Source organism: Phycomyces blakesleeanus, assembly GCF_001638985.1.
Source record: "Phycomyces blakesleeanus NRRL 1555(-) unplaced genomic scaffold PHYBLscaffold_1, whole genome shotgun sequence".
NCBI classification, from domain to species: Eukaryota; Fungi; Mucoromycota; class Mucoromycetes; order Mucorales; family Phycomycetaceae; genus Phycomyces; species Phycomyces blakesleeanus.
Window position 1 is genome coordinate 3861475 of NW_017265134.1, and position 23635 is coordinate 3885109.

A 23635-nucleotide genomic window follows, 5' to 3' on the forward strand; every position below is an offset into this window, starting at 1 on the left:
ACTGAAAGTCGAGTTGAGAATACTATTGATTCTGCTGGAACTTTCTAGTATTATCAACTCGCGAGTTGAAATTACTGGTTTGCCCACAGTTTGATTAACTTTTAAAATTAAATTTTTCTTTTTCTTTCAAAAACTTATTTATTATGTCGCCCTTGCCTACTAATATCACTGCTTTTAAGAGACGCTTTGTTAACGAGCGTGATTCGGAAGAACTAGAGCATTTAATCGAGCAACAAGAAGCTGAGATTTCTAGCGGAATTCAAGTATAAACAAAACAGACAATAGATTATATGCAAAAAAATGCACACCAATATTAACAATATATCTTTATAGCCTACTAGTATTGCTGCAATTTCTGAAGAGGTGCCTAAGAAAGCTCGTAGGGGTCGACCATCGAAAAGGATTATGCTGGTTGAAAATTCAACAGCTGAATCGTCCAGTTCAGCCAATTTGTCTACTTCTGTTGGCTCAAATGCCTTTGTTGCTCTTCAAAGTAGCTCGTCAATCAATGTGTCTGAGTTTGAGCTTGCACTTAAGGCTTTGCCAATGAAAGTACGTGCCAGCACTGCCGCAATTTACAGAATGCCCTTAGAACATTGGAAGGTATGTCTCAACTCAATAGAATAAGAATCTATATTGTATTGATTGTATTCATTTTTTAATGTTGCTTAAATTGAAGGACTTTTGCGAAAAAAAACCGACACAGATATCCTGTTGATTTTCAGTATCCATACACTGTTGGGCCCACTGAATTTGTTATTGCTTTCTTCAAAGAATTTGTTTTCAAGCGAACGTATATGAAAAGTGTTTCAGTAGAGACTGATGTTAGAACACAAATTGGCTTAAGAACAGAAGATAACGAAGAAAGACAATTGACTTTGCTCCAAAGTAATACAAAATTGCATGAAATACATAAAAAAAATCCGTCAATTATACTTAATCATCAACCCATTTTTATAGTTGCTGAGAATGCTCCTTCTAACAAGAACGGTAGTAAGAAAGTTATCGAAGTTCCTTTAGGTATTGAATCTGTCAATCAATACAAGAAAGTCTTGATGTTCTTGCACGAATTCCAGTCCGAGCGCCGAGAAGTTGGATGGCCGTCTCCAAAGAAGACTAAAGAAGTGATCGAATCGATCAAGAAGTATGAACACGACCTTGTTTACGACCAAGTACAAACAAACGTAGATAGAGCAGCCCATTGTGTGATTCGGGACTCTTATAAGTCTGGCGAACTTATAAGAATCCTGAAGAGCCTTTGGACTTCTGACAGCGAATCAGGCTTGCGCGAGATGTTTTCTATCTCTTCCCGCCACCATATGCTACTTAGGGATCAGGATTTGAGAAATTTAAACTTTGCGGATTGCTTTTGCACGATCATTCCAAAGAAACAGCACAAAGGAATGCAACAGGCTCTTGCTTTGGTTTTTAGTCTAGACAAGAGCAAGACTCTGAAGGAAGGAGAAGTCAAATTTGCATGTGCCATGCGCCATGAAAACGTATTCAGATGTCCTTTTGGTGCGTTTGCCTTTTTTATGTTCAGTTTGCTTCAAGTAGGTTGGTCAGCTAAAAAAAGGGACTTTTTTAAAATAATTTCTAACTTGATAAAAATTATAGACCAGTGGTGACTTCTTGAACGAAGACAGATGGCAGAACTGGAAGGTATTACGTGGACGTACCAGCCCTGAGAAGAGTTTAACTGGCGCTTCTCAATGGAAAACTGCAAAAAAGGCACTTGCAGATGAAGAGATATACACCACACGAGTAACGCACGGTGGCCGTCATGCTGGGTCAATGGAAGCTGAGGGCTTAGGGATACCTTTTGATCTGATCAAGCGAGGAGGAGGATGGAAGGATCGACTTGGTCGTTTGGAGACCCATTACTTGGGTAAACTCCCATCTCCTTTTGCCAGAGGTATGGCTGGCTTTTGGGAAAAGTCTTTCTCACTAGCAAGAAATGGCGTGTCACCGCCAATGGAATTACAAAAGATGGTATTTCCTTGGATCGAAGACTATTTCGGTGTCGGTAATGCAGAGTGGGTAGCTGTCTGTGAGAAGGAGATGAATGAAGTCGATGAGAACGAGGATGAGGATGAAGACATCATAAATTTGGAGATAGATGAAGAAGCAGATTCCGTAGAATTCGTGGAGGAAGATGGAAGATTGCAGTCGAAAGAAAAAAAGAGAAAAGGAAAGCAAAGAGCAACTCAAAGCAGTATCAATACAGCAAAGCGCGGATTTTTACGACTCTTGATACGATGCAGAAGAATAATCTTACAAGATGCAGCCGTTTACTTGTACTTGAACAAAAAAAACAAGCACATCAACACAAGAAACCTTCCGTTCTCAAGTAACAGCTTCAGAATGTTCCAAGAGGATATTGTAGCTGCCATTACCAGCCCTTCCATTGGTAGACTAGAAGAGTATGAAAGCCTTGTTCCTAACATTGTCGATACGAACAAAGAGGTAGCCAACAGAGTGACAGAAGTAAATCATCGGATCACACGATTGCAGCAACAACAAGACAGCCGATTTGAGAAAAATGAAAACTCTTTCAACAACTTCATTGAACAAAGTAACCAGCAGAATTAGCTTCTGATGAACACGACACAGCAACTGGCTAAGGACATAAAAATCCTCATGATCCAGCAACAGTGTTTAAATTCACAAATGCAATTACTCATGGCTACCAACAATGCTTCTCAAAGCGTAAATACCAACGCCAGCTTGTCTCAACTGCCTATCTTTCCTGTTCTTTCTACTACTCATTCAACGTCGCCTTTTCCTTTCTCTACCTCTGCTCCTTTTACTCCTCCACCTACTCAGCAACCAATTGCTATAAGTGTCGCCCCACCTTCACTCAATTCAAATAGACACCCCATTGTTTTGTCGAAGCCCAAAGCCAAGAAAAAGGCTAGATGGGTTAGCTACGAGCCTAACAATTAAAAATACTCTTTTTTAAAAGCCGTGATATATACACTACCATATATCTGTTACTATTCTTTATCATATTATCTATTCACCTTATTCTTTATCAGCTACAATACATTTTAATAAAAAATTAAATGTATATATTTACACAATTATGCATTTCGTATGAGTCATTTTAAAAGATGTTGAAGTAAGAAAGACAATATAAAATAAATAGAGTTGATGAATAAAGTATCATATAAACCATGTAGTAGTATAAGGTAAACATACTTTACCTCTGGCGTCTGATATGACACTCAAGATTCGCATTTTAAGAAGACTTTCATGGGTAAAAAACCCGATTTTTTTCCCAGTATGAGATTTCAGTATTGACATATTTTTCTCCTAAAAAGAAAGAACTGCTATTTTAAGTAATTTTTCAACTGCCTGGGCCTATAGGTCAGAGAATTTTTTCATTGGCTGTCCATATTAGGATCAGTTTAGTTTTTATACCGTTACCGTAAATAAAATTTACACTGAAATCTACACACCACACAAAGCACACATAGCACACACATCACACATAAGCAGCACAAGACAACACACACACACACACACACACACAAATATATATAAATAATAAAATAAAATAAAATAAAAAACAAAAAAAAATTCTCTATATTTTTTGAATAATAATTTTCGAAAATTATTATTATTATTATTATTATTATTATTATTATTATTATTATTTTGCTGTATATATTTTTATTTATTATTTTTTTTTAAACGCGCACTCCAAAAAAAGGAAAGAAAAAAAAAATAAAATAAAAAAAAAGACAACCTTTCCTGTTCTTCTTTCTTCCTTCTTCCTTGACCTCTTGCTAAGAATCAAACAGTTTCGACTCCCTCGACTCTCAACCCCCCCTTTTATTTTTCACAACCTTAAGAAACAACAACAAACACTACTTTAACAATGACAACAAACATGAACTTTGGTCCTGAATGGTAGGATATTTTTTTTTCTCTCTCTCTTTTCTTGTTCTTGTTGTTCTTTAATAATACTCTATAAAATAAATTCATTAATGACATTCAACTCAATTCATCCTAATCATCCCAACCCTCATCCACATCCTCATCATCTTTTTATTTAAATAATAATAGGATGCGCGGAAGCTTCCCAAAGAGACCCAATAACCTTGATTCTCAATCTATGCGTTCAATGTCACCCAATGCCTCGACCACGTTGCCTCGCACCAATTCGAGCAACAATATCAACTCGTTCTCCTTGGCTAATCATCATTCCCAGGTGTCAGACAGCAATAACAACACCACCACCAGCAACAACAACAACAACAACAATAATAATAATATAATTATGGGTTTGGAAAACAACAGCAACAGCAACAGCAACAGCAATATGCCATTCGGCGGAACCTTATCGGGCCTCTCGACTCCCTTGGACGAAGTAATGGACCTCAACCCTTTCAAGTACTCTAAAGAGTTTATGTTGAGTTTGTACAAACCAACCGAACTTCCTCTTGGTTTCGAAAAACACGAGTATGTGGCCGTAGAAGAATGTCAGGGCCCACTCTCCTTTGTAGATTTGTCCGAAAACGAAAGAAAGGTAAAGATCATTTAATTTAATTTAATTTAATTTAATTTAATTTACTTTAATTTTCTTTTTCAAAGAAATAAATAAATTTTATATTTATCATTATTGCCATCATAATTAACTTCTTTCTTTCTTTCTTTTTTGCTTACAAATGAAAAAAAAACAAAAAACAAAAACAAAAAACAAAAAACAAAATAGCTTCTTTCTGGTCCTGTGCACTCTGAAATGTCACGTCGTATCATCACCGGTGAAAAGAACGAACGTACGGATCGTACAAACAACGGCCAGCGAAATCATCGCGACACGTACGCCAGCCCAATGCACAGCCCTGCTGTCGAGAACGCGCCCATTACTCCCGGTAGACTCAACTTGGCGCGTACAAAGGGTAAGTTTAATTTCCAATCAACACATATTTACAAGGCATATATATATACTTTGTCCCACGTGTTTCTATTATTGCTACTATTATTTGAATCAAAAGAGAGGAAGAAAAAGAGAAAAGAGCAAGTGGTAGTAGTGATAGTAGTAGTAGTAGTAGTAGTAGTAGTAGTAGTAGTAGTAGTAGAAGAAATCTCCGTGATAATTATAATATATGAATTTTGAAATATTTTATGGCGTGTTTCTTTGTGATTTATTTATTAATATTCTTGTTATTGCTATAGGACGTGTAGGCGATTATTTCCAGCGAGACCGGGATCAGTATGGTGGAAAGCAACGAACTGATGGAGGAGGTAATATAATTATAATTATAATTATAATTATAATTATATAAATTCTAATATATTGTTTCTTTTTAATCTAGTTGACACACCAAGACGACGTGAATTCTCTCAGTCATCCGATCAAAACATCGACGACTCATTTGGATCTTTGTCAAAGGGTATTGAAGATGGGCAGGATGAGATGGCTTGGGGAGGTGCCAGTAAGGATACCCTGGGATCATTTGACAATAACGGCGTGTTCCGTTCGGGTGGTAGTGGCGAGACTTTGGAAAAGGACTGGCAATCAGAAAGTATTTTGGAAGGGCGTAATAAGGATGGACGAGTAACTGGAGCTGGAGCTGGAACTGGAGCTGGAACTGGAACCGGAACTGGAGGTTTCCGTCATCAAACAGATGACCTTAATAACAGCAATCTCAACAGTCTCCGGGAGTACTTGCCTGTCTCGAGTCCCTTTGACTCCGTTCTTTCGGACCACGCCCCAAGCTTTGCACGATCCCACACATTGGGGGGATCATCCGCATTCGGATCTGACCTCACTGCCGGTATTGGTGGCATTGGTGGCATTGGCGGTAACAACAGCAGTAACGGCAGAGAGTCGCCTGCTGCAGCCGGTGGTCTGTTCGGAACTGCTGGTTTGACCGGAACCCCAGGTGCAAATGCATCTTCTTCCCGCAAGCCCTTGGACCAGTACAAGTGGTTCTACCGCGATCCTGCCGGAAATGTCCAGGGTCCCTTTGACGCCACCGAAATGCAGGAGTGGTACAAGGCTGGTTTCTTTTCGCCTTCTTTGCTCGTCAAGCGTGAAGACGAGTCTTTGTTCGAACCACTCGTTGTTCTGACCCGTAAGGTTGGAAATGAAGACCAGCCGTTCCTTACACCCTTCCACGGACCGCATCAACAGCAGCAGCAACCTCAGCAACAGCAGCAACAACAGCAGCAGCAGCCACCGCAATCGTCATCTTCTTCTTCGGCTGACTCACCCGCCAACCTTCGTTCCGGTCTCAACCTCTCGCTCGCATCCCAAGTTCGAGGACTTAGTGGAGATCCTTTCGGTCGTGGACCTTCTTCGGCTTCGTCTTCGTCTGCCGGAAACCCGCTATTTGGCTCAAATGGACTTGATTCAGCTGGTCTTCTTAATGGCGGCGGACTTGGCGGCGGCGGCGGTAATGTTGGTAACGGGATTGGAGGTGTAGGTGGAAGTGTTTTGTTTGGAACTGGATCTCCTGCTACAGACCACCTCTCTGGTAGTGGCAGTGCTGGTCTTAATTCGAATAACAGTAACAAATACCATCCTTTTGGTGGAGTCGGAAATTTCCTCAACCAACCAATGGGCTCGAATCCCGGAACCCCCCAATCGCCATCCATTCTTCAGGGATCATTTAACGGCTTTGGATCTTCTCTTCTCGGATCGCGTGATTCGCCATCGACTCCCTGGGGAGACGTGCCTAGAACTCCATCGTGGTTGAACAACACCAACCAAAATGACTTGTTTGGCTCTGCTAACCCACTTGGTGGAGTTGGAGTTGGAGGTGTACCTACTTTGTTACAGCGCCAACAGCAGCAGCAACAACAACAACAACAACAGCAACAGCAACAGCAACAGCAGCAGCAACAGCCAACAATGAACCCTCTGTTTGGCTCAGGTATGAGTTCACCTGCCGCAGGAGGTTTGTTTGATTACCAGCGATCAATGAATGGTCAGATGGATCCCCATCAACAATACCTTCAAATGTTGCAACAAAAGCAGCAGCAGCACCTTCAATACCAGCAACAACTTCAACTCCAGATTATGCAGCAACAGCAGCATCATCATCATCATCACCAGCAGCAGCAGCTTCAGCAGCAGCTCCAACAACAACAGCTCCAGCTTCAGCAGCAACAGCAACAGCAACAGCAACAGCAACAGCACCAACATCAACACCAACATCAGCATCAACATCAACATCAACATCAACATCAACATCAACAGCAGCAACAACAGCAGCAACAACAGCAGCATCAGCAGCACCAACATCATCAGCAACAACAAGGAAATGGAGTAGGACTCCAACAATCTGATCTCCAGAATCCTTTACAGCCAGCTCTTTTCAAGAAACCCGGATTAGATCTTGGAGGCAAGGGCTCGCCCGTGATTCGCTCGGCTGTTGCAGTAGGTTCTGCCAATTGGGGATCTGCTCCCGGAACTCCTTTGGGTGGCGAAGCTCCTTCTAGCCCTTGGGGTTCTATTGTTCCCCCTGCCATTCAAAACAAGATTTCAGATGAGCTCAGTTCAAAGGCACCCGGTCAACAGCAACAGCAACAACAACAACAACAGACATCTCGTGTATCTCTTTCACCTCAAGTAAAGAACCAGACCAATAATATCGGACAACAAAAAGACAGCCTTGATGCCGAACTTTCTAGATCTATTGAAGAAAACCGTAGAAGAGAGGAAGAAATCTCCAAAGCAATGGCTAATTTCCAAATCAAGGATAACGAAGCTGACCAAACCAAAAGCCAACAACAGAAGGTTAATAAACAACAGGAGCAACAGACCCAAGAACAACAGGAATCATTTTCTGGTCAACAGGAACAGAAACAGGAAACTCAACAGAAACAAAAGTCTCAACAACAACAGACTCAAGATCAACAGAAGCGTGATGTTAATGGTACTGCTGCTGGTTCCAAGAAACAGCAACAGAACCAACAGTCAAGCCAGTCTAGTGTTGAGTCTACTTACAGCGCACCTGCAGTGAAGCCTGTATCTTTGAGAGAAATCCAAGCCGAGGAAATGAAAAAACAGGAAGAGATTAAGCAACAACAACAACAGCAACAGCAGCAGGCTAAGGCTGCAATCAATGGTGGAGATGATGTATCATCAGGAGTGGTAGGTAATGGTAGTGGCGGTCAGACCAAGACCAGTGGATGGGCTAGTGCTCCCTGGGCTCGTGATGGTCCTGCCAAGGGCCCTTCGCTCCGTGAGATCCAGGAATTGGAAGCCAAGGAGGCCGAGATGAGAAAGGAGGCTGCCGAAAAGCAGACCGCTGCCTACTTCCAGTCTGGCTACGGCGGTGATGATTCTATTTCGTCCGCATGGGGAGGTATTGTGACAGGCAACAAGAACAACGGTGGAGGAGCTGCTTCTGCCTCGGGTGCCAGCACACCTACCGGAACTTCTAACGGCGGTACTATGTCCCCTGCTTGGGGTACTACTGCTGCACCCAAAAAGACTTTGCGCGAGATCCAGCAAGAAGAGGAAGCCGCATTGAAGAAGAAGGCAAAGGCCCAACAGGCAGCTGCTGCCAGCTATGCTGCCTCGAACTCCAACTTGCTTTTGTCGACAAGTCTCAGTGGATTGACCGGAAAGGGATATGCAGGTGTTGCCAGCAGTGCTTCTCCAAAGGTAAAGAGATACGATACATATATACATATATAGAAATAGTTTAAATTGGGGTATTTGGCTTGGTGTGTTTTCTAGCCTCTACTACACACACACACACACATATATATATATATATATATGTTTCTTTTTTTTTTTTAAAAAAATAATAATTAATTAATTAATTTTGGGGGGTTATTATTGTTCTGTAGACCGCTGTAAGTGGAGGTGCCTGGACTACTGTGACCAACAGCCGTGCTGTTTCCAAGATTCTCTCTGGATCAGGAATGGTAGCAGCTGGTGCTGCAACAGCCTCACCTGCACCCATTAGTTCTTCCAGCCGTAGTGCTACAAGCAATGTTGGTGGTAGTGGTAGTGCTAGTAACAGTGGTGGATGGGAGACAGTTGGTGTCAAGTCTACCCCTGCCCCTGCCCCTGTTGCCGCCGCCGCCCCTGTCAGAACTTCCGTTGTCCGCAAATCTACCCACGAGCCTGAATCCAAACAGCCTAGCGAAGAATTTACACGCTGGTGCAGACAGGCTTTGCGTGGTTTGAACTCTGGTGTGAATGGTAAAGTGTTAATTATATATATATATGTAGAGGGCAATGGTGGTAATATTGTTCTTCTACTTCTTCTTCATAATAATAACTATGATTCTTATTCTTATTATTCTCGTTTTCAATTAATTAATTTAATTTAATTTTTTATAGGTGATGAGATTATGCAAATGTTGCTCTCTTTCCCTCTCGACAAGAGCTCTGCTGAGATTATTCAGGACATGATCTACGCCAACTCTACTTCTATGGATGGCCGTCGTTTCTCTGAAGAATTCATGAAGCGTAGAAAGGCTGACATGGCTGGAAACCTTACTGCCGTTGCACCTTCCACTGCCTTTGAGAGTGCTGCCGCCGATGACTCTTTCCAGGTTGTTATTACCAAGAAGGGCAAGAAGAAGCAACAACAATAAATAACAACAGCAAAAGAAAAGGAAAGAAAAGAGCAAGAATCCCGTGTGTTTTTTTCTTCTTTACTTTATCTTTATACTATTTTTCTTTTTTTTCTTCTTCTTATACTTGCATGCATACTTACATATACATATACATCTTTATACAAATGTACATGAAGTATAGTATAACATAGTATATTCAAGTCTTCTTGTTTCAATTATTATTTTATATTTTATTTTATTTTATATTTATCTATCTACTTATCTTGCTTAGCCATTTCTATATTTCTTTATAATAATATTATTCTATTACCCAAATATACACATGTATTTTTATAGAGGAAGTACACCCTATGTCTTTTTTTTTGTTTTGCTTTGTTTGAAAATGTTTATTAATGTAATAATAAGGAGGGAAAAAATAAAGTAAAAGAGGGAAGGGGTGGTAATTAAGAAGAGGACGGGTAAGGCAGACATGTAATTGTATGTCTTTCTTATATATATATTTTAAAGAAAGAAATAGAAAAAGACGACAGAAATCAGATAAACATATGTTTGTATCTGTCTTTTTTTTTGGAGGGTTTAGAAGAAAGCCTTGATAATACCAACGATAGAATTGGCTCTTTCGACAGGGCTGGTACCATAGGTCATGCCAACCACATTCTGGAGGAAACCGTATCCAACAAAGGCACTCTTGACAGGGTAGTCGACAATAGGAGGGATGGGAGTCTTGACAAACGGAACGCGGTCAACTGTGATAGCCTTTGGTGTGCACAAACCACGAAGACCTTCAGCACCAGAGAAGCGACCGTAACCAGAAATACCGACACCACCAAAAGGCAGACTTTGGCAGAGATAGTTGACACCGAAATCGTTGACATTCGACATTCCGACCCTGAGTTTGCGGCAGATACTTTCGGCCAAGGCTTTGTCGGCAGAAAAGACAGACGATCCAAGACCATAGGGACAGAGGTTAGCAACACGGACGGCATCCTCAGGACCAGTATGCTTCATGATGACCATGATGGGCGCAAAGGTTTCTTCGTTGGCGATGTCCATGTCGGCAGTAACGTCTACCAAAAGAGTGGGCTCAAAGTACTGGCCAGACTTGTGAATCGGGTGGTGGAATCGCTTTCCGCCATGCAACAAACGGGCTCCTTTGGAAACAGCATCCTTAACAAAACCTTCCAATTTCTCAAACTTTTTTTTTTTTTTTTTTTTTTTTGAGAATGATAAATTAGCAAATAAAATATGATTCTTTTTTTAATTTTCTTTTTCTCTTTTTACCTGGTTACCCATCGTCATTGCTCCACAGTCAACGCCAGAACCATCAGCCAAAACAGATCCTTGACGGAGACGTACGATTCTTGCACTCATTTCTTCCACAACCTTGTCATAGATTTCCTGGGCAACAATGATTCGTTCGATACCAACACAGTTCTGGCCGCAGTTCTGGAACACGCCGCGCATCAGGACCGGCATGGCGTGGTCAAGATCGGTGTCTTTTAACAGAATAGCACAGTCTTTGCCACCCAACTCAAGCAAACAGGGAACCAGGAGATCGGATGCGTTGCGCTGGACGATTTTGCCGACACCAGGAGAACCGATGAATGTGACGTGGTTGACACCCGAGCGGACAACGGCTTCACCGACATCAGCGAAACCAGAGACAAAGCGGACAAGGTTGGTATCGTATCCGTGAGCCTTGAGACAGGCGTGGATGATCTCTTGGTAGTAAGCAGAAGACCAGGCAACATATTCAGAGCACTTGACGATGATGCCGTTTCCAGACATCAGGGCAGAAATCACGGGACCAAAAGCATTGTGGAAACTGTTATATATATAAGAAAACAATACCAAAATTGTCAATCATTAGAATCCAAAGAATTGACCCAGTTGATGTAATCTGATCAAGTATATTGTTTTTTTTTTTTAAAAAAAAAACTTTCTACGAGTATATATTAGTTGCGCTATACTTACGGATAGTTCCAGCTAACCAAGGCAGAAACAACACCCATGGGCTGATACACAACCTTTGCGGTCTTGTAAATCATCATCAAACCAGGGCTACGGTGATCCTCGGCCAAAGCTTCCTCACCATGGTCAATTGTCCATCTGAGTTTAGCACAAGTAGTAAAGATTTCTCCGAGAGAAGCATCAATCACTTTTAAATTTATTTATTTTTTAAAAAAAAAATCATTCTTTGAGTTTATTGTTATTGAATACATACATATAGTAATAATAATACTAATAGTAATTATAACGATGAACTTACTGGTCTTTCCGGTATCTCTGCAACTGGCGCGACAAATATCTTCTTGGTTTTCGATTACAAAGTCAAGAATACTAGTCAGGACAGCCTTGCGTTGGTCAAAAGTCGTCTTGGCCCACTCGACCTGTGCGGCCTTGACTTCTTCATAAATAATCTTTACATCTTCAGGGGAAGGGGAACGGATATCTTCAATGTGTTGTCCGGTAGCAGGGTCATAGCATACGATATTAGTAGGATCAGAGGCACTCTATTGTTTTTTATATATATAATAATGGAATAGTTAGCTTATAATCCCTGGATTCCTTTTAACTTGTGATTCAAAAAAAATATATGTAGTAACGCGTAATATGGTTTATACATATACTTCTTTAAACTAAGAAAAAAAAATAAGGGGCGTTCAATTTTTTTTTTCTTGGAGGACTTACTCTTAAAGAAGGGTTGTTGAGCACAGGTCCTTTCCAGTCAGAAGAAGTAGCTTTTGGTAATAAGACGTAAATAAATATTATATCATATTGCATTGGATTTATATAAGAGTTAGATGACCTTGTTTGTAGATATTAAGCTACTAGTAGCTACTATATAAAAGCAAAATCTATCTGTCTGTGTATTTTTATATATAGATATAGATATAGATAAAAATGTATATATATGGTGTAATTATATATTTACGGGCAGGTGGTTTGACAGTGAATTTTTTTCCCTTTGGCGCAGAGAACCAACTGATGAACAACCAGCTGATTAGAGCACCCAGCCCAAGGGTGATGATCTTGACCAAAGACAGGTCATTCTGAGGTTGGTCCATTCCAGATGAACAAAAAGAATAAAGTAAAAAATAAAAAAAAATGAAAGCCAAGAATTAAAAGAATATATATATATAATATAATATAAATTGTATATATAAAATGAAAGCCAGAATATATAATACAACCATGATAAATGACCAATGAGTGCACTGGGGACCCTTGATGGAGATTCAATCAAGTCCATTTGACGCTGTAATTTGCTATTAGTATTGTTGTTATAAGTAGTAGCAGTAGTATTATTCTGTTACACTGACAAAGCTTGATCATAGAATACATACATATACATATACATATTTGTACATATTTATATTTATATTTATATAAGAATAGTCTTCTTCTTTTTACAAGGATCCCTTTATTTTATTGATTCACAAGAGGTATTATTCTCTCTCTCTCTTTTTGTTTGAAAGAGGAGTTGTAAAGACGTGTATTTTCTTTGGTTGCTGTTACTTGGACTTTTTTTTTTTTGGAGAGTACAAAGTACAGTGCTCACGGTACCAATTTGCGTCTTTGTAGTTTTTTTTTTACGGTTTTTCAAGTTCCCAATTCGCGCTCTTTTATTGGCCAATTTACGGGTTTACCAGGCCCAATTTGCGCTTTTTTTTTTTAACTATCTCAAAGGCTCTTACATATATTTTTATGATATTGCAACAAAGGAATTTATACAGAAAAAAAAAAGTGGGGGAACGGTATAGACAGGCTGGAAATATGTCTGCTTCCACTAACCCATTCATTATCTTGGACATTAACCACTTTCTTCTTGCCAAACATCACCCTTTTATAAACACATAGTCCGAAAAACATGGCCTTGAACATTATTCTTTAATGTCCTAACAGCCACGGTATGTCTTTCAAAATAGAAATAACTTGAACTATACGAAATTTTCATTTTCTTCTTCTTCTTCAATCTCTTTAACCCATCTTGCTAATCTCAATATAAAAAAAAGTTTTTAAAAAAAAGAAAACTTACTTGTGCAAGAAAAGCATAATAACAACTACATATGAACCCTGCCCTTCGCCCGAGAAATATCTTGACTGGCCACAGTATTTCTGCTGTATCTAGTGAGAGTGAAAAGTGGTCTTCCCTCCTCTTGTATCAATAAGCGATATAGGAATGGGCTTTAATTTAATCTAAAGCTCTCATAGATCCCATGTCAAAAAGATATCTGGACAATGGGTTCTCAACTATCACTATCCCACCTTTACCTTTACTACTGAACATATTCACCAAGCAGTGTTCCTGTTCATGGATTGCAGCAAGCCATCGTAAGCGAGTCTATGGTCATCCCATTGTAAATCTCTCGACAAGACGTAGTAATAATAGTAAAATGTGATCCTCTAGATTATACCAGGCTAAACATATTTATAATTGTATTTACAAGAGAGACAGAAAAAAAAAACATCACTTTATTTTGTAATAAAAAGTGGTTTCAATGGTGATCTGGGCTACTAGGTACACTCATGGGGCCCTTCTTCTGCGACAATACTCATATGTTCTCCTTCGTTTAGCCTGATTGTGCTTTGATTGATAATGCTTAACAAACTTGGTCTAGAATCCTCTTGATTTCCATTTGCCATCGTTGCATTCACAGCCATTTTGTGTTCTTCTTTGAGCTGCTTGATTACTTTCAAGCTTTCTTCACACCCAGCCCACATTTGAAAATAAGATTTTTGTATTTGCTTTTTTGTTGTATTCATTGATACTGCCAAGGCACACAGTTCGTGGCCTTTGAGATTGAAATTTGAGAAAATATATAGTTACAGGAAGGGAAAGAAAGAGATACGAACACTAACTAGTTAGGTGGAATTGAGGTCATTGGATCTATGTATCGCCGTCACTGCCTTAGCTGCAACTACATTGGGGAGGGAAGGAGGAGAGGAGTTGTCAAAGACAAATGCCCAGTGCGCACGTCAGATGGTGTGAACCGTGATATATGCAATCGAAATCTGGAGAGAGGAGGAAACGGGAGGAGAAAACCGAGCGTAAGAATGCAATATCATATCCCTTGTCTCTCAGATATTGTGTGCAGCTTTTAAGACTTGTGTCGAATACATAGGAACCGTAGCACATTTTGGGATTTTGCTAAGACCTTCCTTGTGAATATTGTCGCAACACTAGTTTTAGGGAAACGACATTTTGACTCTATCGAACCACAGATTATGGCCTATTTTCCGGCATAGAATAACTCTATCGGGTCCTTAAGGATACAGAATATTCGTATAAAGACTTTATTTTATGCTTTTTAAAAAAAAAGGTGTGTGGGGATTACTTACCAGCTGGTGCTGTCGAACTCTGGGAATATTTAGGCGAAAGAAAGAGAAAGAGATTATACACGTATGGCCAATAAATAGTAAAAATATTCAACAAGATTGCGTCACACTCCAATGACAACAACTTCTTATGATTTATATAACAGGCTATTGATATGGTGTATCTATGACTAATCATTGTTTTTTCTTATAGCCAAATCTAAATTTTAGGGCTATTAATTGAATATATTATATGAATTTCAGGACACACCATTTTGCCCTCAAGGATTAGAGAAAGACACCGATCGGGACAGGTAGTCGCAATTAATTAGTCCGGTTAGATAGAAACGTCGTACCTATAAGATTGCTCAAATGGATATATATATAGTGTATTTTCTTATTCTTAAAGCCATTAGTATCAAAGAATTAAGCACCATATAATCAAAGCTTTAAGATTATATAACATTTTATGCCAGATACTTTTTGCAAAGGATAATACCAAACATGTGCTACCTATAGGACAAGCCTATGGTATATGATATTTTTGATAGATAGAACACTTTTATGTAAACACAAATTCATACTGATTCTGATTTTCTTTCTCATAAAAAAAAAAAGAAAGAAACGAATCTTTATTCCGATGTTGGACATCAAACTACTGTATTTTAAGCAGTCCCGAATTTTCTGTGAGACGGACAAACCTTGCCTAATATCAAGTCACATATTCAACACATATAAAAATGAAAGGTTGGTTGTCTCTTCATATTTCCCCTCCCCCCTCACCTAACTTTTTCTTTTTTTTAATAAATATATTTTAATTTTTAATTTTTAATTTTTAATTTTATTTCTTTCTTATATATAAATTATATTTTTATATTGAATACCCCCCTCCCTCCCCTTTCTTGACTTGATTCCAACCCAAAAAAAGTAAAAAAAAAAAAAAAAAAAAAAAAAAAAAATGAATTTGGCCAGCATGTTGAATGATGGGCCACGTCAAGTTGAGATGCCTACAACATTTATGAATGAAGAAAAAAGGGTAAGAATATAAAAGCAAAGAAAAGAAAGCCCTATTTTTTTCGATTTGGATTTGGATTCTTTGCTGCCTGCCTTATACTAGACAATCATTAGTTTATTATGTATCTATAACACATACAAGTTATATAGTAAATCAATCGATCAGTCAACCAACAACAAAAAAGAAAGAAATTCTTTGAAAATGAATTAATGAATGAATGAATTTATCTATTTATTTTATGCAATTTCAAGAATATTGGTTTTATATAATAACCCACATCTTCCTTATTCTTTCTTCTTTTTATTTGTTGAATAGGCAATCCTCAATTTGAGCGCTACCTTGCACTTACTCGCAGCAAAAGACCGAAAGTGTGTACCTGTCATACCTGCTGTACCTGTTGCTCCTGTTCCGGTTTCTGCCTCTACTACACCTGCTCCTGTTCTTGCTCTTACTCCTCTTCCTCCTCCATCTACACCAACATCGATACCCACATGTAAGCAACAAAGATTAAAATACAATACAATGCAACCAATAATAATAATAATAATACAAATGAATGAACATCTAATATTTATTGTCTGTCTGTATCTATAAATGTATATTGCTGTAGATCAAAATCCTAATCATACTCGACTTCGCCTTGGACCTCAAGTCAAATCCGACCCTGGACTCTGGAAGCCCAAGCTGTCTTTTGCAAAGGTTCTTGGTCAAAAACAAAATGGTCTATCCAATGGTGTCTCTACTGTCGCAACTGGAATCAGTAGTGGTAGCAGCAATAACACCAACGTTAATAACTATACAAGCAACAACAACAGCTATAATAGTATTAATGGAAATTCCAATGCTGGAGTTGTCCAACTGATTACCCAGGATGTGTGTGATCGAGACAACGAACCAAAGCTGTTACTCGAAGATAATTATGAAATCCAAGGCTCTTATTCGCGTGGTCTATTTGTCCAGATGTCAAAGAATGGAATCCAGCACACATTTGTCTTCCCATACCCGGACCATCCTTGGTTCAAAGACATGCATGGGTTGAGAAAGAGTGCCTATATCAACCTGCGTACTGAAGAGGGTGAATTGTGGGAACTCCATTTGAAAGCATCTGGTGACAAGAGGTATGTGATTTGTTGCTATGTATCTATATAAACAAGTTAGTTTTAACCATAATTTTTTTCTTTTATTAGATGGTTGTTTGGTTACCTTTGCAGACCAGATGATATTATCAGAATCGTGAGAGAATCAACTAGAGAACTGCTACAACAACGCAAGTTACCACTCGTACTTGATTTGGATGACACACTTGTCCGCTTAGTTGGTGAAGGAGACAGAAGACATGTACCTGAACGAGACCTTCACTTGTGTAAGTTTATTTACAAGGTTTATGACTCTAGCGTCACATTATCTATCTCTCTCTCTCACACACACACACACATTCTTTTATATACAATTGGTTTTATAGACGGAGATCGTGTTTCATTGATGAGCGATGGGCGAAAGATTGTCCTTACCGAACGAGTAAAGGAGTTTCTCGAGTGGGCAAGCACTCTCTTTGAAATCTCAATCTGTTCATTAGGGTAAGCAATAAGAAATGTATTCTGTAATTAAAAAGAAAAGACGAGTCATATTCTCCTTTTTTTTTGATTATATGCATATGTATATCATACGATCCACGTACCACACAAAACAAAACAAAAATACTAATCAACCTACCAACCAATCAATCCATTCATTAATTAATTAATTCATTTATATATACGACACACACATATATATATATATATCTAGTGATCAACAATATGTAGAAAATGTCGTCAGTGTCATTGATCCTCAACGTAGATACGTCCACGGAATCCTTTACTCTGCTCGGAGCGAATACGACTATATCCAACGCTCGACAGAACAAAGCAGGCCTCCAAAGAACCTCTTGGCTCTCTACGCATTCTGTGAACTCAAAGACCAATCGCTTGGCTCTGGATTTACGCTGCCGATCACAATCGATGACGAAGAGCGCATGTGGCCAGCCGAACAACGTGAGAACATCATCATGGTCAAGAAGCACCTTGGGTCTGAGTGCTGGTCGGTTACGCTCGACACAGTTGTCAAGAAAGTACTGAACCATATCCACACCGAGTTCTTTAGACAGCTGGATATCTGGCAAACAAAGCAGGCCGAGGCAGAGCGTCTGGGGCGAATGTACACTCGCGATCCTCCAAGTGCACTGGCAATCTATAAAGGCTATTTACGTGATATGATGGGAGATTTGATTGCACAGTCATAGTATCATTCTTTTCTTTTCTTTTATCTTTTTTCACTTCTTTATATATATATATAATTACATATAGACAAACTCACTCATCTACATATAAACCTCCACTCACCCACCATCTCACGCTACACTTTACTCCTTTGCTTACCTACTCATTCACACACACACACACACACACTCTCTCTCTTATATATATATATATATATATATATATATATTACTTTAAAGCTTTATTCTTCCCCCTTTTCTTTTTGTCCTTACTAAATGTACATTTTTTTTCCCGTCTATCTTATCTATCTATTTATCTAGTTACCTTTATTTTTCATTCATTCCTCCTTACTATTCGTTGTTGAATGTTTCTTTTTAACAGTCTTACTTTACCAACTTATCATACATATATGGTACGACAGTAACAGCTATGATAATAAGTAGAAACTCTATTGCTTTATTACAGAAGGATATTTAAGAAAGAAGGAAAAGAGGCAGCTATTACTGTATGAGTGTATAGTAGAAATATAATATAATATAATGTGCGTGTGTGTGTGTGTGTGTGTTTAGATGTATATATAAATGTGGGTAAAGAAGTTTAAAGTGAGTGAGTATATATATATATATATATCTAAAATATTAATAACAATGATAATGATAATGAAAGATATACTATATATTTTGTTGCCTCTTATTCAGACCTGGTCATAGGCACCTTTCTGATCAAAGAATCCTCGGCACAATTGCCGAATGACCTTTTCATACACATTTGGCGAATGGTCCATAAACATGCTCTTGGTGAATATGATCTCAGAAAACCTCGCCTTGACGTCTTCACACCGGCTCAGGACAACCGTATGGGCGGCCGAGCCGATCGACTGCGAACCTATGGGCGAGTTGTCTCGCGAGTGACTAGAATGCGGCGTGGTCTTGATATGATAGATCGTGCTTGGCGGGTAGATCTTCTCGCCCGTCATGTCGGCCCTCATGGTCTTGATGAGTGCCCAGAACCACTGGTCGTCTTCGCTGTACTCTTCATCCGGAACCCTAAAGGGTCCAGTTGGCTGGAAGATCTTGTTGGTCTGCTGGCCAATCAGGCGCCCGATGATCTCGTCCGTGATGTTGCTTTCGGTGTGCAGGGTCTGTGCGACGTTCTTGAGATCCTTGAGTAAGCCGATGCTCAGGCCACTCACGAAATCGTACCCGTGCACCACGCTGGTCACCAAGCCTTGGCCACAGTACTCGCTCAGCTCAAGCGACATGCAGCACGGTGGGCCATACGTATAGCAGTGGATCGGTCGCCCGGCCGGTAAACCCGAGAACGGAGACGTGACAAATGGAACAGGATCTGTTGCAAAGCCTGGGCTCATCGTAACATCATCAAGATCGACATCAAGATCGAAATTGAAATCGACATCCATGTCTTCATATGAGTCCGGGTTGGTACTGTTGTAGATACCCGCACCTGACCGCTGCAGACGGCTCACGGCCTGTTCTCGCCGCTCGCTCCATATGACGCTCAGAAGCCCGACCACTCCTCCTCCGAGCGAGTGTCCGCACAGCACGAGCCCGTACTCAGGGTAGCGCTGCAGCCCCTGGCGGATCGTCTGGAAGACACGGCCCTTTTCACGTGCCGCCAGGCGCTGTGCAGCATCGAGCATACCGCCGTGCGCCCTGTAACGCACAGGAGGAAGGCCGGGTTGGTCGGTCGGTAAATCAAAGTCAACGTAGCCGCACGTCAGATCGGTCAAGATGTCACTCAGTCCAAGAGTTCCACGGCAGGTCAGCACAATCGCCTTGGCCTGATGGTCGACCGCAACATAGTGCACCAGTGCGTGCATGGACGGGTGGTGCATCGAACTCAGCAGCGAGGCGTCAGTGTAGCTCGACAGAAGGATGTCTTGGATCGGCACGCCAGTGTGGTGTGCAAATGCATGGTGGTTGGGGTGGTCGGCCGATGCAGGAAACGCGCTGGGGATGTCTCCGATGCCCAGGATACGCATAAACGACTCTCCGTAGGCTGCGCTCGCATAACGCATAAAGTGTGCAATGTTGTTGATGATATGGTTACGAGGGAAGTTGTGTGGGCTTGGTTCGCCGTCAAGTGGTGCACCAGGAACCATAGACATATGTAGAGATGAAGTGGAAGACGAAGACAAAGTCGATGACGATGAAGATAAGGAAGAAGTAGAGTGATGATGGGATAGACTTGGATTTGTAAAGAGAGGCGGTGTCGAGGTATGGATAGTGTGGTAAGTGGTGCTACCGTTGGATGAATGCGAAGATTGGCTGCCTTCACAGGAACTCCGTCGGCTAGATGATATGTGGCTACTGTTGCTGCCAGTGATGTTTGGAGCTGCGGCAGTTGCGGTAGCGACAGCAGCAGCGGTGGTCGCAGGATATTCTGTGTAGGATAATACAGATGAACACGACCGATGCTTGTTTCTTCGATCTGAAGAACTATAGTTGCTGTGGCTGCTATTACCGTGGTGGCTATGGCGATGATGATGATGATGATGATTATTATTATTATGGCGTCGACGATGCTTAGACTCATCTTGGTCAATCATTGACGACTGTCCTGCTCCTGCTACCAATCCTTGGGTCGGTGTTGATGTTTGTGATATACGATGATCGATTGGTACAATAACAGAAATAGGATCCTGTCTGCAGAACTGTAGGTGGATATTGTCGTCTGTGTATCCGCATGTCTCGCTGCGACCGGTGTGTCGTTGAGTAGTCTTTGGAGAGATCTTGGCCAAGAGAATGTTGGATCTTTCGTCGCATTCGGTTTCTTCTAGGAGCTGATCATTCCAGACCCACTCGCTACTGCCGGTCGATTCGTCTTCACGGTCGATGATTGCCACAAATGACTCTGTGTCAACTTGATCGGTCTGTACGACTACGTATTTGGCAGCTGGTTGATTCGGCTGACAAGATGGGGATAAAGATGATGATAAAGTATCTATTGGCCGAATCCGGGTAGTCCGTGTGGAACGTGTATTGGTTGTAGCAGTGATTTCATAAAGTGGAGATACCGGCCACGCCTTTTTACAGTTGCTGTTGTTATGGCTGGTTTCTTGGGTTTCTTTTGCTCCATTAAGAGATTCGGCTTCGTGACTGGCCAACATGGCTTGAAGTTCAAAAATGATGTCTTCATAATCTTCTTGTTTGGTATGTATTGTTGATGCCGACGACAAAGGTAAGATAGGTACATTTCCAGTTCCAGGAACAGAAGCAGAAACAGAAACAGGTACTGAAACTTGCGCTGGTGCGGCTGCCGGTGTTGAAGCTTGCGCTTGCACTTGAGCTTGTGATTGAGCTGGGTTGTGAGCATGAAACTGGATCAGTCCCTGCTGACCTTGTTCATCTTCGACCACGACACCTTTCCACAAGACCGTCATCTTGAACTGTTTCATTGTTCGCTGGTGGGTCAGACTCTGGAGAACCGCAAATGTGGTGATTGCTCTGGTAAGGCCGGTGAGTATGGCAATCTTGCCTTCTTTGGCAAGTTCAAAGTTTGGATCGTTCATGATTTCGCGGTGCATAAGGGTGACAATCCCAGCAATGGCTCTAGAGGTTTCACTAGATCCAAATATTCCATCCAGCACACGTACTGATTCTTCTACTGCCTAAAAAAAAAACAAAAAAAAAACAAATAAAAAGATTATATTAGATTAAATCGAATTAAATTAAAATCGAATTAAATTAAATTAAATTATTATTATTATTTATTTATTTATTTTAAAAAAAAGGCAGAAGAATATAATGGTGTGTATATAATATTGTGTGGGTGTGTGGGTGTGTGGGTGTTTAGTGGTTGTTTTATTCTTTAGATGTTTACCTTTAAGCTAGTCTTTACAGCCTTTGAGGTTAGTTGAAGACCAGACATTGCAAACAATTCTGCAACTGTAAATGTGTGATGTATGAGATGAATTCCTAGGCCTGTGTATCTTTCAAGGACTTCCAAAAACCCACTAATAGTAATAATAATAAATGTTTTAGTGTATGTTTGTGTATGTTTGTGTCTGTTTGTGTATATGTGTGTATGCGTATGCTTAAATTTCGTGTAAATATTTACCTGTCTTGTGTTTCGTTTGAACTGCTGCTGCTGCTATTGTTGTTGTTGTTTTTGTTGCTGTTGATATTATTATTTGGTGCTGCTTCAAGTAATGCATGTCTTGTTTGGGCTGATGAGAATGCATTGATAAGAGCTTGTCGGGATACTCCAAGTGATAGGACTGTTCCGCATTTTGCGGCATCGAACATGGCTTCGAGAAAGAGAGACGAGAATCGGAGAGATAGTCGAGTAGCCAGGGACGCGGTTGAGATGAAATTTGCAACGTTGTCTGGCAGTAGAGTAGGAGATCCATCATAAATCGAGGTATGATAGACTGATAGTGGATGAGATGCAACCTTCATTTTTTTCTTCTTTGTATTGATTTATTCCTCTGATTTATTGTCTTTTTGTATTTATATATATATAAATGTAGTAGTAGTAAAGGAAGAAGTAGAAGAAGTAGAAGAAGTAGAAGAAGTAAAAGTAAAATTAAAGGTAGTTATGGTGACAGTGGTAGCTATGGTGACGGTAGCTATGGTGATTGTTGTGACAATAGTGCGTAAAATTGAAGGGGGGTTATATAGAAATACTTCTTTGGTATTTGAAGTTGATGATACAAAAAGTAAAGTGAATAGGAAACAAAAAAAAAGATACTAAAAAAAAAAGAGGAAAAGGCCAATTCTTCAAAGTGCTTATTAAATACAAATGAATAAAAAAAAATCCAAGCTTTTCTATTTGGATAAAAAAAAAAGAAAAAGAAAAAGAAAGTCTTGGTCTAAATTGATATTTTATTTTACTGTTAATAGTTTGTAATTCTAGCGTGCGTGTGCTTGTATGTGTGTCTGTAATGATAATAAATTGGTCGGTGATAATTATTATAGCGGTGGTTTGGTATTGGTATTTTTGTGATAGTCAATGGTGGTTGGTGGTGCTTAATGGCGGTGGTAGTATAATAAGAAAAAAAAGTTTATTATATTGGGATTTTATTTTTATTTTTATTTTTATTTTTATTTTTATTTATTTATGAGTGGGGGATGGGGGGAGATTGAGAGGGAGTTAACACGGTCTTTAATCACATGTAATTTATCGCCTTTTCTCTCTCTCTCTCTCTCTATCTTGCTTCCTTGTGGTTTCTGGCTTGGTTTCTTGGTTTCTTGGTTTCTGTACTGTACTGTACTGTACTGTACTACATTTTATTATGTATTATGTATGTATTATGTATGTACATGTACATTTATATGTAAGATATATAATTGTTTAACCGAGCCATTAAAATTATAGTAATAATTATAATAATTATAGTAATTATAAGAATAGTTTCTTTAAGAAAAAAAATGAGGGGGTAGTTGGGTGGAGTAGGGTGAAGTGGGGTGGGGGGAGGGGGTTTTTTTTCTTTTTTCTTTTTGTCTTTTTTTTTGTTGCTGCTGCTTTT

General features: G+C 39.8%; 6 protein-coding genes across 6 annotated transcripts; 3 read left to right on the plus strand and 3 right to left on the minus strand.

The window, feature by feature from the left end:
- Nucleotides 1-2640: 2640 nt before the first annotated feature.
- On the plus strand, nt 2641-2946 carry PHYBLDRAFT_138967 (hypothetical protein; the record flags this gene model as incomplete). Its single annotated transcript, XM_018430118.1, has 1 exon — nt 2641-2946. The coding sequence occupies one exon, from the start codon at nt 2641-2643 to the stop codon at nt 2944-2946; it is 306 nt and encodes a 101-aa protein (XP_018299459.1).
- Nucleotides 2947-9921: 6975 nt separating this feature from the next.
- Nucleotides 9922-12645, minus strand: PHYBLDRAFT_176604 (hypothetical protein). Its single transcript, XM_018437803.1, has 6 exons — nt 12488-12645; nt 12244-12293; nt 11822-12065; nt 11527-11710; nt 10834-11377; nt 9922-10746 (listed from the first exon to the last, which is right to left on the minus strand). The coding sequence occupies exons 1-6, from the start codon at nt 12618-12620 to the stop codon at nt 10129-10131; spliced, it is 1773 nt and encodes a 590-aa protein (XP_018299460.1). The 5' UTR covers nt 12621-12645; the 3' UTR covers nt 9922-10128.
- A 977-nt stretch (nt 12646-13622) lies between these two features.
- PHYBLDRAFT_138970 (hypothetical protein) lies at nt 13623-13955 on the plus strand (the record flags this gene model as incomplete). Its single annotated transcript, XM_018430119.1, has 2 exons — nt 13623-13683; nt 13759-13955. The coding sequence occupies 2 exons, from the start codon at nt 13623-13625 to the stop codon at nt 13953-13955; spliced, it is 258 nt and encodes an 85-aa protein (XP_018299461.1).
- Nucleotides 13956-14311: 356 nt separating this feature from the next.
- PHYBLDRAFT_157133 (hypothetical protein) lies at nt 14312-14917 on the minus strand. The gene is made up of 2 exons (XM_018433573.1): nt 14896-14917; nt 14312-14819 (listed from the first exon to the last, which is right to left on the minus strand). The coding sequence occupies exon 2, from the start codon at nt 14690-14692 to the stop codon at nt 14507-14509; it is 186 nt and encodes a 61-aa protein (XP_018299462.1). The 5' UTR covers nt 14693-14819; nt 14896-14917; the 3' UTR covers nt 14312-14506.
- A 737-nt stretch (nt 14918-15654) lies between these two features.
- On the plus strand, nt 15655-18272 carry PHYBLDRAFT_80068 (hypothetical protein). The gene is made up of 6 exons (XM_018443547.1): nt 15655-15907; nt 16202-16379; nt 16497-17004; nt 17074-17249; nt 17349-17463; nt 17675-18272. The coding sequence occupies exons 1-6, from the start codon at nt 15830-15832 to the stop codon at nt 18165-18167; spliced, it is 1548 nt and encodes a 515-aa protein (XP_018299463.1). The 5' UTR covers nt 15655-15829; the 3' UTR covers nt 18168-18272.
- Nucleotides 18273-18838: 566 nt separating this feature from the next.
- Nucleotides 18839-22565, minus strand: PHYBLDRAFT_71344 (hypothetical protein; the record flags this gene model as incomplete). The annotated part of the gene is made up of 3 exons (XM_018442451.1): nt 18839-21775; nt 21988-22120; nt 22225-22565. 3 exons carry the CDS (start codon nt 22563-22565, stop codon nt 18839-18841), a joined length of 3411 nt encoding a protein of 1136 aa, XP_018299464.1.
- Between the last annotated feature and the right edge of the window lie 1070 nt (nt 22566-23635).

What these genes read in the sequence shown, in the direction of transcription:
- PHYBLDRAFT_176604 (XM_018437803.1), bottom strand. Translation starts at nt 12,620, where the DNA reads ATGGACCAACCTCAGAATGACCTGTCTTTGGTCAAGATCATCACCCTT. An exon ending in TCAACAACCCTTCTTTAAGA is followed by an intron (nt 12,066 to 12,243) that starts GTAAGTCCTCCA and finishes AAAAAACAATAG; the next exon opens with AGTGCCTCTGATCCTACTAA. An exon ending in TTGGTTAGCTGGAACTATCC is followed by an intron (nt 11,378 to 11,526) that starts GTAAGTATAGCG and finishes TATATATAACAG; the next exon opens with TTTCCACAATGCTTTTGGTC.
- PHYBLDRAFT_157133 (XM_018433573.1), bottom strand. Translation starts at nt 14,692, where the DNA reads ATGTGCTACGGTTCCTATGTATTCGACACAAGTCTTAAAAGCTGCACA.
- PHYBLDRAFT_80068 (XM_018443547.1), top strand. Translation starts at nt 15,830, where the DNA reads ATGAATTTGGCCAGCATGTTGAATGATGGGCCACGTCAAGTTGAGATG. An exon ending in TTATGAATGAAGAAAAAAGG is followed by an intron (nt 15,908 to 16,201) that starts GTAAGAATATAA and finishes TTTGTTGAATAG; the next exon opens with GCAATCCTCAATTTGAGCGC. An exon ending in ATCTCAATCTGTTCATTAGG is followed by an intron (nt 17,464 to 17,674) that starts GTAAGCAATAAG and finishes ATATATATCTAG; the next exon opens with TGATCAACAATATGTAGAAA.